At 38.7% G+C, this 18612-nt stretch overlaps 1 protein-coding gene across 2 annotated transcripts in view; it reads right to left on the bottom strand.

The window, feature by feature from the left end:
* mapk8ip2 (mitogen-activated protein kinase 8 interacting protein 2) overlaps positions 1-14243 on the bottom strand; it is a 46113-nt gene extending 31870 nt beyond the window's left edge. For both annotated transcript variants that reach the window (XM_057836116.1, XM_057836115.1), the window contains exons 1-2: positions 13940-14243; positions 2932-3037 (exon numbers count right to left, since the gene is read on the bottom strand). In XM_057836116.1, the coding sequence (XP_057692099.1) occupies positions 2932-3037; positions 13940-14004 (171 nt within the window). In that variant the 5' untranslated portion in view covers positions 14005-14243. The remainder of the gene's footprint in view (positions 1-2931; positions 3038-13939) is intronic.
* Positions 14244-18612: the final 4369 nt, after the last annotated feature.

The raw sequence follows: 18612 nt of genomic DNA, 5'->3' as shown, positions 1-18612 counted from the left end.
TGCTATGCAAGTTAGGCAATTGTTGTAAACATTTGCATAAAATAGCATTTAAGCTGGCAGACATTTCTTATGCAAGTTATCCAATTGTTGTAAACATTCGCATTATATAGCTTTTAACTTAGCGGACTTTTATGACGCAAGTTATCCAATTGTTGTAAACATAAGCATTATATAGCATTTAAGCAAGCTGTCTTTTGCTATGCAACTTAGTGGATCATTGTAAGCATTACCATTATATATCATTTAAGCTGGCGGACTTTTACTATGCAAGTTAGCCAACTGTTTTAAGCATAAGAATTATTTAGCATTGAAGCGAGCTGTGTTTTGCTATGCAACTTAAGCTGGCAGACATTTGCTATGCAAGTTGTCCAATTGTTGTAAACATTCGCATTATATAGCATTTCACTTAGCGGACTTTTACTACGCAAGTTAGCAAATTGTTGTAAACATTAGCATTTTTTGGCATTTAAGCTTTTGGGCTTTTACTATGTACGTTAGCCAATTTTTGTAAAGATTAGCATTATACAGCAATTAAACTAGCAGACTTTTGCTATGCAATCTAGCCAATTGTTGTGCATTTAAGCTACCGGACTTTTGCTACGAAAGCTAGCCAATTGTTGTAAACCTTCGCATTATATAGCATTTAAGCTAGAGGACTTTTGCTATGCAAGTTAGCCAATTGTTGTAAACATTGTTGCAACATATACAGTATGTATATATTATATTTACAATGTATATTATATATACTTATATTATATACTTGAGTAGTATTATTTTGAAGTAATGCTACTCTTACCCGAGTCCAATTTTTTTGCCTAGTCTACCCACCTCTGGCCGTTAGATGTCACATGGAGCACCCTAAAACCGCAAACATCTCGTAATTATGCAAAAATAAATAAGGAGATCGGGGTTCAAAGGTTAATATCATGTTTAGGTCATCCCTTGTCAACAAAAATAACAAAACGTTAACATCATCGTCCTTTGCAGCGCCGGAGGGCTTAAAAGTGACACGATGCGAACAATCTAATCTGAAATGTTGCATTCGTGATATTTTGTTGTCTGGCTTTTGTTGCTCTTTTTTGAGAACGTCCTTGCGTCGGTTCGGGGGCAGCGCCTGTCAGCGAGACATGTTTTATGTGCATGACGGCGTGTCGTATGCACAATTTGCTAGTCATACATCAGGAGATGAAATCTCTTTCGGGCTTCGGAGGGCTTTTGTTGATGGTATTGGGAGGTAAGAATATATTGCTCAGAGTTCAAATGTTCAGAGAAGACGAGGACAAAGTGTTATTTGACATATTGCAAAATGGCTTTTGGCATATGGCAGTTTTTTTTTTTTTTTTTGACTTATGGCACAATGCCTTTTGGCATGTAGCAGATTTTTTGGCATATGGAAAAATGGCTTTTGGCATATGGCAGATTTTTGGGCATATGGCAAAATGGCTTTGCCATATGGCAGGTTTTTTTTACATATGGCAATTGTCTTGGCATATGGCAGATTTTGTTTTGCATATGGCAAAATGGTTTTTGGCATATGGTGGTTTTTTTGACATATGGCAAAGTGGTTTTGGCATATTTTTTTTTACATATGGCAGGTGTCTTGGTATATGGCAGATTGTGTTATGCATATTGCAACATGGCTTTTGGCATATGGCAGTTTTTTTTGGCATATGACAAAATGGCTTTTGAAATGGCAGTTTTCTGGGGGGGCGTATAGCAGTTTTTATGACATATGTCAGTTGTTTTGGCATATGGCAAAATGGCTTTTGGCATATGGCAGTTGTTTTGACATAGAGCTAAATGGCTTTTGGCATATGACATATGGCAAAATGGGTTTTGGTATATGGCATTTCCTTTAACTTATGGCAGTTTTTTTTTACATAGTGCAACATAGCTTTGGCATACGGCAGTTTTTTGTTTTTTTTTGACATAGTGCATATGGCTTTGGCATATGGCAGGTTTTTTCTACATGTGGCAGTTGTTTTGGCGTATGGCAGGTTTTGTTTTGCAAATTGCAAAATGGTTTTTGGTATATGGTAGTTTTTTGACATATGGCAGTTTTAGCAGTTTAGTTTAGTAGTTTTTTTGACATATGGCAAAATGGCATATGGCAGTTTTTTGACATATGGCAAAACGACTTTTGATATGGCAGTTTTTTAAAAACATGGCAAAATGGCTTTTGGCATACGGTAGTTGTTTTGAGATATAGCACAATGGCTTTTGGCATATGACATATGGCAAAATGGCTTTTGGTATATGGCAGTTTTTATGACATAGTGCAACATGGCTTTGGCATATGGCAGTTTTTTTACCACATGGCAGTTTTTTGACATAGTGTAAAATGGCTTTGGCATATGGCGTTTTTTTTTTACATGTGGAAGTTGTTTTGGCATATGGCAGGTTTTGTTTTGAATATGGAAAATGGCTTTTGGCATATGGCAGTTTTTTGACATAGGGCAAAATGGCTTTGTCATATGGCAGTTTTTCTGATTTTTTTTTTTTTTTACATATGGCAGTTGTTTTGGCATATGGCAGGTTTTGTTTTGCATATGGCATAATGGCTTTTAGCATATGGCAATTTTTGGGGGAATATGGCAAAATGGCTTTTGACATGGCAGGTATTTTTTTAATATGGAAAAATGGCTTTTGGCATATGAGTTTTTTTTTTTTTTTTGCATATGACAGTATTTCTTATCAAATTGTTGTTTTAGATCAAATTATGTGGCAAAGCGTTTACTACAAAGATCAACTCATTTCAATTCACGGCAGAAGCCTAAAAACACCTTTCATTGCCCCTACCAACATGTTGCTCGTCAATGAATGAAGACTACGACAATCTAAATTTTCCAAATTAGCTAATAAACAGAGACGATGCCACATTCAGGTACTTGGTGAATCCGAGCGGACAATTTTTATGAAGAAGAGCCTCACCTTTTCGTAGGGATCCGAGTCGTAATTGAGTCCGATCCCGCAGTCGTCCGTGATTTCCGAGAGATCTTCGTCGTCGAACTCCTCCAGGCTGATGTCGTGGGCCGGCCTAGCAAACACCACAATTAATCAGTCAGACGGATGCCGCAAAAAAAGGAGGTTTCAAAGCCAAAATTTTGGTCCGTCAGAATGCAAATTCTTCTATGTAATTCTGCCTGGCAACAAGTTACAACTACAGTTGCTATTTATTCATGTATTTTGTCCAGCTCTCCTGGAGTAACTACCTGTCTGCTGGAATCTCCTACAGGCCTCCAGGTTGCTCCTCAGACTGTCCAGGAGCTAAGTGATGCCCTGGTCCAGACCTGGGAGGAGATCCCTCAGGAGAACATCTGCCATCTCATTAACGGCATGCCCACACAGGCGAAGCTCTTCAAGCAGAGCGCGATGCGCCATCCCCACTTTGCGTCATTATTCCAAAAATTCAAAGGGTACCATTAGCTGTGCATTCCTTTTTGCACACTGACAGCCTCACAATTGTGTCACAAGGAAATGCTGCATTGCAGTACTTGTAGTCGGGGGGGAAAGGAAAGGACATGGCGCGCACTGTACTGGTGTAGTGATATAGGTTGTATGTCAAAAGGAAGTTACCCGCAAAGACCGCCAAATCAAGAGAAGTAAACCGCTATCAACAGGAATTGACCTGTAAACGCTCCAATCTAAATAGGAAGTTAACTGATATCAACAGGAAGTTACCCCAACCCCGCCAATCAACCGGAAGTTACCCACAAAGGCCCCAAATCAACAGGAAGTGACACAATATCAACAGGAAGTAAACCAATATCAACAGGAAGTGTCCCCCAAAATGCCCCCAATCCACAGGAAGTATACTGATATCAACAGGAAGTGACCCCGAAATGCCCCCAAGTCAACAGGAAGCGACCTGATATTAACGAGAAGTAAACCGCTATCGACAGGATGTGACCTGTAAATGCCCCAAAATAAAAAGGAAGTATACTGATATCAGCAGGAAGGGACCCCAAAATGCCCTCCAAATCAGTAGAAAGTTACCTGCATAGGCCCCAAATCAACAGGAAGTGACCCAATATTAACAGGACGTAAACCAATATCAACAGGAAGTGACCACAAAATGCTCCCAAGTCAACAGGATGTGACCTGATATTAACGAGAAGTAAACCGCTATCAACAGGAAGTGACCTGTAAACGCCCCAAAATAAATAGGAAGTGAACTGATATCAACAGGAAGTTACCCCAACCCCCCTTATTAACAGGAAGTTACCCACATAGGCCCCAAATCAACAGGAAGTGACCCGATATTAACAGGAAATAAACCAATATCAACAGGAAGTTACCCCAACCCCCAAGCAACAGGAAGTTACCTACATAGGCCCCAAATCAACAGGAAGTGACCTCATATCAAGAAGAAGTAAACCGATATCAACAGGAAGTGTCCCCCAAAATGCCCCCAATCCACAGGAAGTATACTGATATAAACAGGAAGTGACCCCAAAATGCTCCCAAGTCAACAGGAAGCGACCTGATATTAACGAGAAGTAAACCGCTATCAACAGGAAGTGACCTGTAAACGCCCCAAAATAAAAAGGAAGTATTCTGATATCAGCAGGAAGTTACCTGCATAGGCCCCAAATCAACAGGAAGTGACCCGATATTAACAGGAAGTGACCCCAAAATGCTCCCAAGTCAACAAGAAGTGACCTGATATTAACGAGAAGTAAACCGCTATCAACAGGGAGTGACCTGTATATGCACCAAAATAAATAGGAAGTGAACCAATATCAACAGGAAATGACCCCAAAATGCCCCCAAGTCAACAGGAAGTGACCTGATATTACCGAGAAGTAAACCGCCATCAACAGGAAGTGACCCGTAAATGCCCCAAAATAAATAGGAAGTGAACTGATATCAACAGGAATTTAGCCCAACCCCCAAGCAACAGGAAGTTACCCACATAGGCCCCAAATCAACAGGAAGTGACACGATATCAACAGGAAGTAAACCGATATCAACAGGAAGTGTCCCCCAAAATGCCCCCAATCCACAGGAAGTAAACTGATATCAACAGGAAGCGACCTGATATTAATGAGAAGTAAACTGCTATCAACAAGAAGTGGCCCATAAACACCCCAAAATAAAAAGGAAGTATATCAGCAGGAAGGGACCCCAAAATGCCCTCCAAATCAATAGGAAGTTACCCGCATAGGCCCCAGATCAACAGGAAGTAAACCAATATCAACAGGAAGTGACCCCAAAATGCTCCCAAGTCAACAAGAAGTGACCTGATATTAACGAGAAGTAAACCGCTATCAACAGGGAGTGACCTGTATATGCCCCAAAATAAATAGGAAGTGAACTGATATCAACAGGAAGTTACCCCAACCCCCCCAAATCAACAGGAAGTTACCCACATAGGCCCCAAATCAACAGGAAGTGACACAATATCAACATGAAGTAAACATATCAACAGTAAGTGTCCCCCGAAACGCCCCCCAATCAACGAGAAGTATACTGCTATCAACAGGAAGTGACCCCGGACTACCCCCAAGTCAACAGGAAGTGACCTGATATTAACAGGAAATAAACCAATATCAACAGGAAGTGACCGTAAATTGCACCCAAGTCGACAGGAAGTGAACGGGTATTAACAGGAAGTGACCCGTAAACGCCCCAAAATAAATAGGAAGTGAACTGATATCAACAGGAAGTTACCCCAAACCCCCCCCAAATCGACGGGAAGTTACCCGCGTAGGCCCAAAATCAACAGGAAGTGACCCCATATCAACAGGAAGTAAACCGATATCAATAGGAAGTGACCCCAAAATTCCTCCAATCAACAGAAAGTATACTGATATCAGCGGGAAGGGACCCCAAGACGCCCTCCAAATCAACAGGAAGTTACCCACGTAGGCCCCAAATCAACAGGAAGTGACCTGATATTAACAGGAAGTAAACTGATATCAACAGGAAGTGACCCCAAAACGTCCCTAATCAACAGGAAGTGACCCCAAAATGCCCCCCAGTCAATAGGAAGTGATTTGTTATTAACAGGAAATGCTGCCAAAGCAAAGCTACCACTGCAATTTCTCCAGAAATTACATTTTCTAGGTCATTTTCTTTTCACACTTTTTCATTTTTTGTGTTTTTTTTTTTTTTTTTTTTTTTTTTTTTTTTTTTTTTTTTTTGGCAGTTTGTAGACTTTTCGTAGGTTTTGGCGGATTTTCACGTTCTATTTTTTTTTACAAAAAAAAAAAACTTGCCATATGGCATAAAAAATGTCACATGCCAAAATCCATTTTGCCACATATCAAATAAAAATGCCACATGGCAAAAAAATGTCACATGCCAAAATCCATTTTGCCACATGGCAAAATCAATTTGCCATATGGCAAAAAAAGTCACATGGCAAAAAATGTCACATGCCAAAATACAGTTTGCAATATATGCCATAAAATGCCACGTGCCAAAATCAATTTTACCACATATCAAATAAAAATGCCACATGGCAAAAAAAAAAAAAGTCACATACCAAAATCCATTTTGCCACATGGCAAAATCAATTTGCCACATAACGAAAAAAAAAAAAAAAAAAACATACAAAAAAAATGCCACATGCCAAAATACATTTTGCCAAATACCCCAAAAAATGCCACATGCCAAAATACATTTTGCCATATGGCAAAAAAATACACATGGCAAAAATGCCACATACCAAAATCCATTTTGCCAAATACCCCCGAAAAAATGCCACGTCATTTTCTTTTCACACTTTTTCATTTTTTTGTGTTTGTATTTTTTTGGGGGGCAGTTTTTAGACTTTTCGTAGGTTTTGGCAGGTTTTCACATTCTATTTTTGTTGATATTTATGCCTTGTTTTGCAGGTTTTAATACAAGATAGCACAATGACACTAGAAAATGCCATTTCGGGGTCATTTTCTGTAGATTTTTCACTTCCAATTGATTTTAGTGCATTTTTAGGTCACTTTCTTGTTAACTCATTGGCTGCCATTTGACGGCGATAAACGTCCAATTCATTCACTTCCTCCCAATCCAGATGAACCTGTAGGCTTGCGTTGAGTCAATGGCTGCAATTGAGTTAAAATATAAATAAAATGGGGGGGGGGGGCACATTTATAAATGCTAAAAACATGAGTGTTCATTAGTTTTACAACATAAAGAACAAGACTGGTATTAAATATTGTATGAGCTGCACCCCGATGACATCATCATCAGGAGACGAGGACATTAGTGAGTCATTCAGGAGATCAATTTCACCCTGCTGTCATTCTTCACTAATGCACATGCACCCCCCCCTTCCCCCACACACACTCACACACGTTATACTGTATTTTCGTTATGAGTAAAAAATAATTTTAATATCTGGTGTTGGTTTTAGGTTGCAGCACTACTTAACACATTTAACATGTGTGGCAGGTCAGTTGAATGTCACTTCAAAAACAAAGTGAGCTGTCTCTATTTTTGTATCATTTTCAATATCATGACATATTGATATTGTTATATTTCAACAAAAATATATATGTATTAATACTAATTTGTAAAATTAAAACACAACATTACTGGACTATAAGGCGCACGTGACTATAAGCCGCCACCCACCAAATATGACACAAAAACGTCATTGTTCATAGATAAGCCGCAGCTGTCCTCACTGTTTGATGGGATATTTACACCAAAAGATATTAACCGGTAACACTTTATTTGACAGCGGCATCATAAGACTGTCATCAGACCAAATGAACCCCCATGAAGCTTTGAACCAATTGGCTGCAAAGCTTCATTGCTTCAAGAAGCTTCATTTGGCAATCACAGGAAAAGCGCTATATAAGTATAACACCATTTACCATAGATAGTCAACCTCTGCTGTCAAAACTGTTGTCATCCAACATGCCTCCTAGCATGCATTACAGTGCTAGACATGTAAATAACAATCAAAAGTCATGTCCTATGCTAATTATTTCTTCAGTTACTGTTCCAGTTGTTTCATTAATTGCTAGTTATGGTATTTGGTAACACTTTATTTGACGGTAGCGCCATAAGACCGTCATAAGACCATCATAATTATGAAATGACACTGCCATGAGCATGAATGAATCCTTATGACAGATGTCATTTTGTGTCATCCAGCAAATTATCTCACTTTTGAATGGATGTAAAAGCTCCAAGCTGGACATAAGTGGAGTTAGTGACATATTTAGCCAGATGAAATTTAATTACAAGGTAATGTAATGGTTAGCGTATGGTCAAAAATCACAGCCACACGTTTTTCTGCCATTTAACATGAATGGAAAATTTGGATCTGCATAGCTGTCAATGGCATGGACGTGCATGGCCTGCAAAAATGCCACATACAAAAAAAAAAAAAAAAAAATGCCACATACCGAAATCCATTTTGCCAAGTACCAAAAAAAATGCCACATTCCAAAACACATTTTGCCACATGGCAAAATTAATTTTGCCACTTACAGAAAAATGCCACATGCCAAAATCCATTTTGCCACATACCAAACAAAAATACCAAATGGCAAAAAATGCCACGTGCCAAAATCCATTTTGCCAAATGGCAAAAACCTGCCACATGGAAAAATCAATTTTGCTATATACCAAAAAAAGCCACATATAAGAAAAAATGCCACATACCAAAATCCATTTTGCCAAGTGGCAAAAAAAACTGCCACATAGCAAAATCAATTTTGCCACATATAAAAAAAAAAAAAATGCCACATACCAAAATCCATTTTGTCCAAATACCAAAAAACAAATGCCACATGCCAAAATACATCTTGCCATATTGCAAAAATATTCCACATGGAAAAAAATGCCACATACCAAAATCCATTTTGCCAAATACCAAAAAAATGCCACATGCCAAAAAATGCCTTAGCCAAAATACATTTTACCATATGGCTAAAAAAAATGCCACATGCCAAAATCCGTTTTGCCACGTACCAAAGAAAAATGCCACATGGCAAAAAAAAAATGCCACGTGCCAAAATCCATTTTGCCACGTACCAAAGAAAAATGCCACATGGCAAAAAAAAATTGCCACATGCCAAAATCCATTATGCCACATGGCAAAAAACTTCCACATGGAAAAATCAATTTTACTACATACCAAAAAAAGCCACATATAACAAAAAAATGCCACATATCAAAATTAATTTTGCTAAATACCAAAAAACAAATGCCACATGGCAAAAAAATGCCAAATGCCAAAATCCATTTTGCCAAATGACAAAAAAACTGCCACATAGCATAATCAATTTTGCCACATATAAAAAAAAAAAATGCCACATACCAAAATCCATTTTGCCAAATACCAAAAAACAAATGCCACATGCCAAAAATACATCTTGCCATATTGCAAAAATATTCCACATGGCAAAAAATGCCACATACCAAAATCCATTTTGCCAAATACCAAAAAAAATGCCACATGCCAAAAAATGCCATGGCCAAAATACATTTTACCATATGGCTAAAAAAAATGCCACATGCCAAAATCCATTTTGCCATGTACCAAAGACAAATGACATGTGGCAAAAAAAAATGCCACATACCAAAATCCATTTTGCCACATGGCAAAATCAATTTTGCCACATACCAAATACCACTATTCGTTCTCGCTGTCTCTTTAATGACATCTGTCGGGCTATAAACCTATAAACCACAGGATTTAAAATGAGGGGGGAAAAGTAGAGGCTTATTGTACTAGTATATTCCAAAAATTACGGTAGTTTAGTCCTTTCTTCAATGTGGTTGCGTTGAATGACTTTTTTTTTTTTGGGGGGGGGGGGGGTGTCAGGGGGAGAGGGGTTCTGATATGATTACAAACAGCTCGGCCAATCACGGATGAGGTCACGTGTCGTCGAGGAGCATTGGATCTGAAAGCGCGTGCAGATGAAACCTGATCCGCCAAACGCGCACAGCGTGGAGGAGCAAATCCTTCGGGGTGGCTAATGTAATAGAGAAGTGCTGCAGCCCTTCAATTACATTATTAAAAAATATCTGAACGTGCCGTATGATGCTGTTTTTAATGTTTCAAGGTCAAAGAGAAGGACTTTTTTAAATTTCGTTTGTGTTTGGCACTGAGAGGTTGGATACTAGACGCTGTTCAAGTTTTTATGAATGAAACACGCTTGAAGTCCACTTCATGTTAGCAGAGCTGCCAAACGTAACGTAGTAAATTTGGGGCTTTTCATATACTTGCATATGAGATGACTCGACATAAAAATAATACAATCGTCGCTCAAGTCATTTTTGGGGTGCTTTTTCATTTAACTCAAAAACGGAATTGTTGATTTCTTAAAAATAATAATTATAATAAATATACAAACAATTGTAATCAGGTTTGTAAAAAACTAGCAATTGGATAGATTTTATTAACAGAGTTAGGGTCCAAATTTCAACAACAGAACACAAGGAAAAGATTGAAAATAAAGAAAAATAAAATCACAATAAAAAGTGAACAACAGATTGTGTTCAGAAGGTGATGAGTTACTATTTTTAATGAAATTATTGTATTTCTATAACATGATTTTCTTGTATGAGCACAAAAACATAATTACTATTATTATAAAACTAAAAAAAAAATAATCTAATTAACTCAATAGTGCTATTGACGGTGCTACACGAGCCAGAGTTGCTTTAAAAAAAAACAGTTTTTACATCAACCACGCATAACATTGGCATATTACAATGTACAGCAACCAAATTTACAAGACAGATTAAAAGCCTCCCTAGTGTTAAAACGGCTTTAAAATATTTTTTATGAATTAATTTATTGGCTGCCATTGACAGCAATAGACGCCCAAACAATAGCATTTTGACTGGGAGGGCTAGCAGCGATCCAATCATTTTCTTGAATTGGCTCACTAATTTAATTATCTGCAAGAGCACAAAAACATAATTTAAAACGAAGCAGTGCATGTACATTACCCAATTAAAAAAAAAAAAAATAACGGTGCTACTGCTAATAACTCATTAGTGCTATTGACGGTGCTACACGAGCCAGAGTTGCTTTAAAAAACAACCGTTTTTACATCAACCACGCATAACTTTGGCATATTACAAAGCACAGCAATCAAATTTACAACACAAATTAACAGCCTGCCTGGTGTTAAAACGGCTTTAAAATAGTATTTGATGAATTAATATATTGGCTGCCATTTACGGCAATATATGCCCAAAGCATAGCATTTTGACTGGAAGGACTAGCAGCGATCAAATCATTTTCTTGAATTGGCTCACTAATTTAATTATCTGCCAAGAGCACAAAAACATAATTTAAAATGAGACAGTGCATGTACATTACCCTATTAAAAAAAATATTAAAGATGCTACTGCTAATTAACTCATTAGTTGTATTGACGGTGGTACACGAGCCAGAACTGCTTTAAAAAACAAGTTTTTACATTAACCATGGATAATTTTGGCATATTACAACGTACACACATCAAATTTACAAGACTGATTAACAGCCCTCCTAGTGTTAAAACGGCTTTAAAACATTAGTTGATGAATTAATTTATTAGATGCCATTGACGGTGATAGACGCCTAATTCATTTAGACTGAGAGGGCTAGCGGGTCAGATCATTTTCTTGTTTTGGACCACTAAACTAATTGCCATGAGGACAAAAACATTATAATATAAAACGAGACAATGTGTGTACATGATTATTATGAAAAAACATAGAAATAAAAATTAAGTCATTAGTGCTATTGATGGTGCTACACGAGCCAGAGTTGCTTTAAAAAACACCAGTTTTAACATTAACCACGCATAACTTTGGAATATTACAACATAGAGCTCTAAAATTTATAAAACAGATTATTAGCCTTCATAATGTTAAAACGGCTGTAAAACATTAGAAGATAAATTCATTTAATAGCTGCCATTGACGGCAATAGACGCCCAATCCATTGTGACTCCACTGCAGGCTAGCAAATCGGATCATCTTCTTGTATTGGATCACTAAATTAATTATCTGCCATGAGCACAAATACATTATAACTTGAAGTCAGACAGGGTGCTTTGTACGTGATTATTTGTAATGAAAATAAAAACTCATTGGCTAGTGCTAAATGAACCAGAGTTCCCTTAAAAACCAACAGTTTTAACATTAACCACACATAACTTTAGCATAAAACAATGTACAGAAATCAAATTTACAAGACGGATTAACAGCAACACTAGAGTTAAAACGGCGTTAAAACATTAGTAGATAAATTAATTTATTAGCTGCCGCTGACGGTGACAGACGCCCAATCCATTGTGACGCAACAGCTGGCTAGCAAATCGGATCATTTTCTTGTATTGGATCACTAAATTAATTATCAGCCACGAGCAGAAAAAACATTGTAATTTAATGAGAGACAGGGTTCTTTGTACGTACTTATAAAAAAAAAAATTAAAAAAAATCTTAACTCATTGGCAGATATAGACTTGTGCTAGACGAACCAGAGTTGCTTTAAAAACAGTATTTTTTACATCAACCACACATAACTTTGGCATAAAACAATGTACAGAAATCAAATTTACAAGACAGATTAACAGCCTCCCTAGTGTCAAAACGGCTTTAAAACATCAGTTGAAAAATTAATTTATTAGCTGCTATTCCAATCCAATCCATCGTGACTACACTGCGGGCTAGCAAATCTGATAAATTCTTGTTTTGGATCACTAAATTAAGTATCTGCCATGAGCCCAAAAATATTATAATTCAAAGTGGAACAGGGTGCTCTGTTACGTGATTATTAAAAAAAAAAAAAAAAAAAAAATCTTACAGTAACTCAGTGTCGGCTACAGACTGATGCTAGACGAACCAGAGTTGCTTTAAAAAACAACAGTTTTTACATTAACCACACATTACTTTGGCATTAAACAAGGTACAGAAATAAAATTTATAAGACAGATTAACAACCTTCCTTGTGTTAAAACGGCTTTAAAACATTAGATTAGAAATTAATTTACTAGCTGCCATTGATGGCGAAAGACGCCCAATCCTTTGTCACTACACTGCAGGCTAGCAAATTTGATAAATTCTTGTATTGGATCACTAAATTAATTATCGGCCATGAGCTCAAAAATATTAAAATTCAATGAGGGACAGGGTGCTTTGTTACGTGATTATTAAAAAATAATAATTAAAAAAAAAAATCTACTCATTGGCTGGTAAAGACTTGTGCTAGACGAACCAGAGTTGCTTTAAAAACAGTATTTTTTACATTAACCACACATAACTTTAGCATAAAACAAAGTACAGACATAAAATTTACAAGACATATTAACAGCCTACTGACTATTAAAACGGCTTCAAAATGTTACTCGAATAATCAATTCATATGTCGTCAGTGACGATAATAGACGCCCAATCCATTTAGACTGGGAGGGCTAGCTGATTAGACCATTTTCTTGTATTGGATCAATAAATTAATTATCTGCCATGAGCACAAAAAAAATACAACTTAAAATGAGACGGAGTGCTTGTACGTGATGTCTAAAAAAGTAAATCTCATTCAACTCATTGGCTGCGATTGTAGGTGCTAGACGAACCTAAGTTGCTTTAAAAAACAACAGATTTTACAATAACCGCACATAACTTTATCATATTACAACGTACAGCAATAAAATTTACACGACATATTAACTACCTACCTACTGTTAAAACGGCTTCAAAATATTACTCTAATAATCAATTCATAGGCCGCCATTGACGGCGCTAGACGCCCAATCCATTTAGACTGGGAGGGGCTGGCAACGGTCGCCTAGCGGCTAGCCGAAATAAATTGGACGTCTATCCCCGTCAGTGGCTTTGAACGAGTTAAATCATTCCCGGTGGAAGATCCCCTATACTGGAATCAGGGCGGGGGCCTCCACATACATGCAACCCCCGCAAGCGCAACAGCGCCGACAACAACAGCGCCACATTTCAATCCGGAATGCGCCATTTTCCTCACCTGCAACCCGGAGGAGACAAGGAATGGAACGTATTCAAGGAGAACATCTCAGCCCGGTCCGCCATCTTCTCAGAGTCGTGGTGGAGACGATCACCGAGCGGAAACAGCAGTCCATCCACGGCGAGAACCTTTTTTTAAATCGCTCTTCTCAATCCGGAGAAGGGAAAAAGGAAAAGGGACAGATCTCGCCTTTAAATAATCTGCATGGGAACAGATGAAAATATGGCGAATTAGGATCCAATATGTCCGGAAAAATCCCACCCCCCCACCCCCAGCTTTAAACGTCTGCCGAGGATGAAGAGGATGGAGAGGATGAGGATGCTGCGGGTGACACAACGGAAGCTCCCGGCCAGCAGTGCGGAGACAAGCGAGGGAGGGAGGGGCCAACGGTGACGTCACTAGAAAGAAAGGATCAATGCAGTACAAAACAATTACTGCTCATCATGTGGACTGGAAAAAATAACATGTTGAATGTACGGTATATTATGGCGATAGTCAGATTTTTTTGTTTTTTTAATGGGAAACACGATCACTCTGTCAGTGCTATTGACGCTGATAGACGTCCGATCATGTGGGGTCCTATCATTTTTTTTTTTTGCTGTGAATTGAAATGTATTCAAGTAGAAGGCTTCTCAGGTAAGTTTTGGCAAACTCCAGCCTGGCTTTTTTATGTCTCTAGGTCAGAAGTGGGGTCTTGCTGGGTATCCTACCATAGAGTCACTTTTTATTCAGACGCCGATGGATAGTGCGGGTTGACACCAAGGCCGGCCCAGCCTATACACAGACTATGCAGCTGCTTAGGGCCCCTGACCACTAGGGGGCCCCCAATCTGGTAACCTCATTTTATACGTTGTTAATAGAGCATCGTGAATAATGTGGCGCGCATTGCCGTTTATCCATGCAAACGTCCATTTTCTTGTCCTTACATGTCATTCTGGGTGAGAAGTTTGAAGTATGCAGTGCAACAAAATATGATTAACATACAAAATATGGACGTATGGATTGGATTGCATGTATGGGTTTCACAGTACACTGTGACGAAATGGTTGGCCAAAAATATGGGCCTCTTGGCATTATTTTGCTTAGGGCCCCCAAATGGCCTGGGCCGGCCCTGGTTGACACAGTTGTACCCTCGGACTGCGGGACAGCTTGAACTTGTTTGGATGTTAGTAGAGGTTCTTTATCCACCATCCACACAATCTTTTGTCAATTTTTCTTTTCCGTCCACATCTAGGAAGGCCACAGTGCCATGGGATTTACACTTACTGATCATACTGCGCACGGTAAACACAGGAACATTCAGGTCTTTGTAGATGGATTTGAGGTTGCCCATGCTTCCTCACAATTTTGCTTCTCAAGTCCTTTGGTCTTCTTTCTTTTCTCCATGCTCAATGCTGTACACACAAGGATGCAGGACAGAGGTTGAGTCAAATTTAATCCATTTTAACTGGCTGCAAGTGTGATTTAGTGATTGCCACCACCTGTTATGTGTCACAGGTAAGTAACAGATTCTGTTAATTACACAAATTAGAGAAGCATCACATGATTTTTCAAAGGGTGCTAATACTTTAATACGGCCCATTTTTGGAGTTATGCGTAAAATGATAATGATTTAATTTGAGCATTATCCGACAGAAATGCAGGGGTGCCAATACCTTTGACCCGCAGTGTATGTGTGTGTTGGGGTGGGGGGTGCTATATAATCATCTTCTTGGCATTTTCCACTTTCTAATCATTACTCTCCTACTCACATTTCCATGAGAGGTCTCTCCCCTCTATGCTCCTCTGCTCTGACTCCTACAGGTCAATAAAGGTAGTGGAGTGATTATTATTATTGTGTTATTATGACTATCCACTGATGATAAACATAGAGTGGGGCAAATAAGTATTTAGTCAACCACTAATTGTGCAAGTTCTCCCACTTGAAAATATTAGAGAGGCCTGTAATTGTCAACATGGGTAAACCTCAACCATGAGAGACAGAATGGGGGGGGGGGGGGGGGGGGCAGAAAATGACATTGTTTGATTTTTAAAGAATTTATTTGCAAATCATGGTGGAAAATAAGTATTTGGTCAGTATCAAAAGTTTATCTCAATACTTTGTTTTGTACCCTTTATTGGCAATAACGGACGCCAAACGTTTTCTGTAACTCTTCACAAGCTTTTCACACACTGTTGCTGGTATTTTGGCCCATTCCTCCATGCAGATCTCCTCTAGAGCAGTGCTGTCGTTGGGCAGCACGGACTTTCAACTCCCTCCACCGATTTTCTATGAGGTTGAGATTCGGAGACTGGCTAGGCCACTCCAGGACCTTGAAATGCTTCTAACGAAGCCACTCCTTTGTTGCCCTGGCTGTGTTTTTGGGATCATTGTCATGCTGAAAGACCCAGCCATGTCTCATCTTCAATGCCCTTGCTGACGGAAGGAGATTTTCACTCAAAATCTCTCGATACATGGCTCCATTCATTCTTTCCTTTACACGGATCAGTTGTCCTGGTCCATTTGCAGAAAAACAGCCCCAAAGCATGATGTTTCCACCCCCATGCTTCACAGTGGGTATGGTGTTCTTCGGATGCAATTCAGTATTCTTTCCCCTCCAAACACGAGAACCTGTGTTTGTACCAAAACGTTCTATTTTTGTTTCATCTGACCAAAACACAGTCTCCCAGTCCTTTTCTGGATTATCCAAATGCTCTCTAGCGAACCGCAGACGGGCCTGGACGTGTACTTTCTTCAGCAGGGGGACACGTCTGGCAGTGAAGGATTTGAGTCCCTGGCGGCGCATTGTGTTACTGATAGTAGCCTTTGTTACTGTGGTCCCAGCTCTCTGTAGGTCATTCACTAGGTCCCCCCATGTGGTTCTGGGATTTTTGCTCACCGTTCTTGTTATGATTATAACGCCACGGGGTGAGATCTTGCATGGAGCCCCATATCGAGGGAGATTATCAGTAGTCTCCATTTTCTAATAATTGCTCCCACAGTTGATTTCTTTACACCAGCCATTTTACCTGTTGCAGATTCAGTTTTCCCAGCCTGGTGCAGGTCTACAATTTTGTCTCTGGTTTCAGCTCTTTGGTCTTGGCCATAGTGGAGTTTGGAGTGTGACTGACTGAGGTTGTGGACAGGTGGCTTTTACACCGATGAGTTAAAACATGTGCCATTAATACAGGTAAGGAGTGGAGCCTCGTTAGACCTCGTTAGAAGAAGTTAGACCTCTTTGACAGCCAGAAATCTTGCTTGTTTGTAGGTGACCAAATACTTATTTTCCACTCTAATTTGAAAATAAACTATTTAACCCTTTAACACTGAACGTGTCGGCAGCGACGCGTTTACGCATATCGTCTTTGAAGCTTCGTCACACTGTAATTACGTCACCCACGTGCCTCTGGTTGGTCTCGTTTGAAAGTGCGGAAGTTGATGTCCACACCAGTTTTTATTTGAAGTCAATCGGCCAAGAAAAATGGGAGATAATGTCATTTGAGTTTTATAGTTTTACTGCACTCATTAATTTGCATTTAAACGCTGCATGGACCATGTATCCATCTCCATATTTCCATCATTTCTTATCCCATTTCAAAACCGAAAGCAGCACAAAAGACTACATATCCCAAGAGCTGTTGTGTAGTGATGTCAAGAAGGACGAACCGAATGTGATCATTTTTAATACATTTCCGAGCGAGGCGCCAACTATTGAAAGGGAGGCATGCGAAGCAAGCAACGGCCGGTTGGTTTGAGCGAGCGACTTTGAAACGTGCAGAATTAATCTAAAACTACATTTAGCGCAAGCTAATGCATTGTTTCATTAACTCAAGGAAGAAGATGAGCCATATTTGTCGTTGTTTTCTTGGGATGAGTCGGCGTCACGGCGAGTAGAAGTGACAGCAGCGCGCAAACGGCGAAAGAGTAGGCTGTGTGACGTTGTGTGTGACGCAGCTCTGTTACCTGTTCAAGAAGCTTTATTGAGTGCGCAAAAAAGAACAACAAAAAAACAAACTTTATTGGGTCGCATGTCTGAAAATTTTGAATTGAACGGAACTACTTGTCAATTTTTTAAAATGCTTTTTTTCAATGTTATATATTTTTCTTCACTATAATCTTTTCAGTTTTTATGTAGATGTGTGTTCGAGAAGCTTGATTGTATGTACGTACTGTATACTTTTGATAAGGTGATGGGTACAACACCTAACTTCACAAAGAGATATCCTCCAACCCCTTTTTGTGTTAGATGATATATATAAATTTTCTCTCACTATTTTGCACAGTATATAACCTGTTTTTACCATAGTATGTGTAAAAGCCAAAAACGCATATGACCACACCTGCTGTTTGTGTTGAATTGTCAAACTCAATCTTATTTTTTTCTATTGGATGTTTATCCTAACAAGTTGAATAAATATTATCAAGCTTCAAAACGGTTGGTCGAGCATGATTGGTTGTCAATGGGACATCAACATTACAAATTTTGAAAAAATATTTTGGGATTTTTTTTGTCTTTTTGGGTCCAAAATGTGGATTATAATTGGTCAGTGAAGAAAACAACAGTTTAGACATCAAGTTCAAGGTGTCGTGAAAAAAGGGACCCAACTTGGCCATTGTAAACATCTTTTTCTTTGAAATATAAAGGTAACATGAAATGCATTCAAATTCAGCCAAAATAGGCTTAGGTGTTAAA

This window comes from Corythoichthys intestinalis, chromosome 5 (genome assembly GCF_030265065.1).
Source record: "Corythoichthys intestinalis isolate RoL2023-P3 chromosome 5, ASM3026506v1, whole genome shotgun sequence".
Lineage (NCBI taxonomy): Eukaryota > Metazoa > Chordata > Actinopteri > Syngnathiformes > Syngnathidae > Corythoichthys > Corythoichthys intestinalis.
This window is presented reverse-complemented; position numbering and strand designations above follow the sequence as displayed.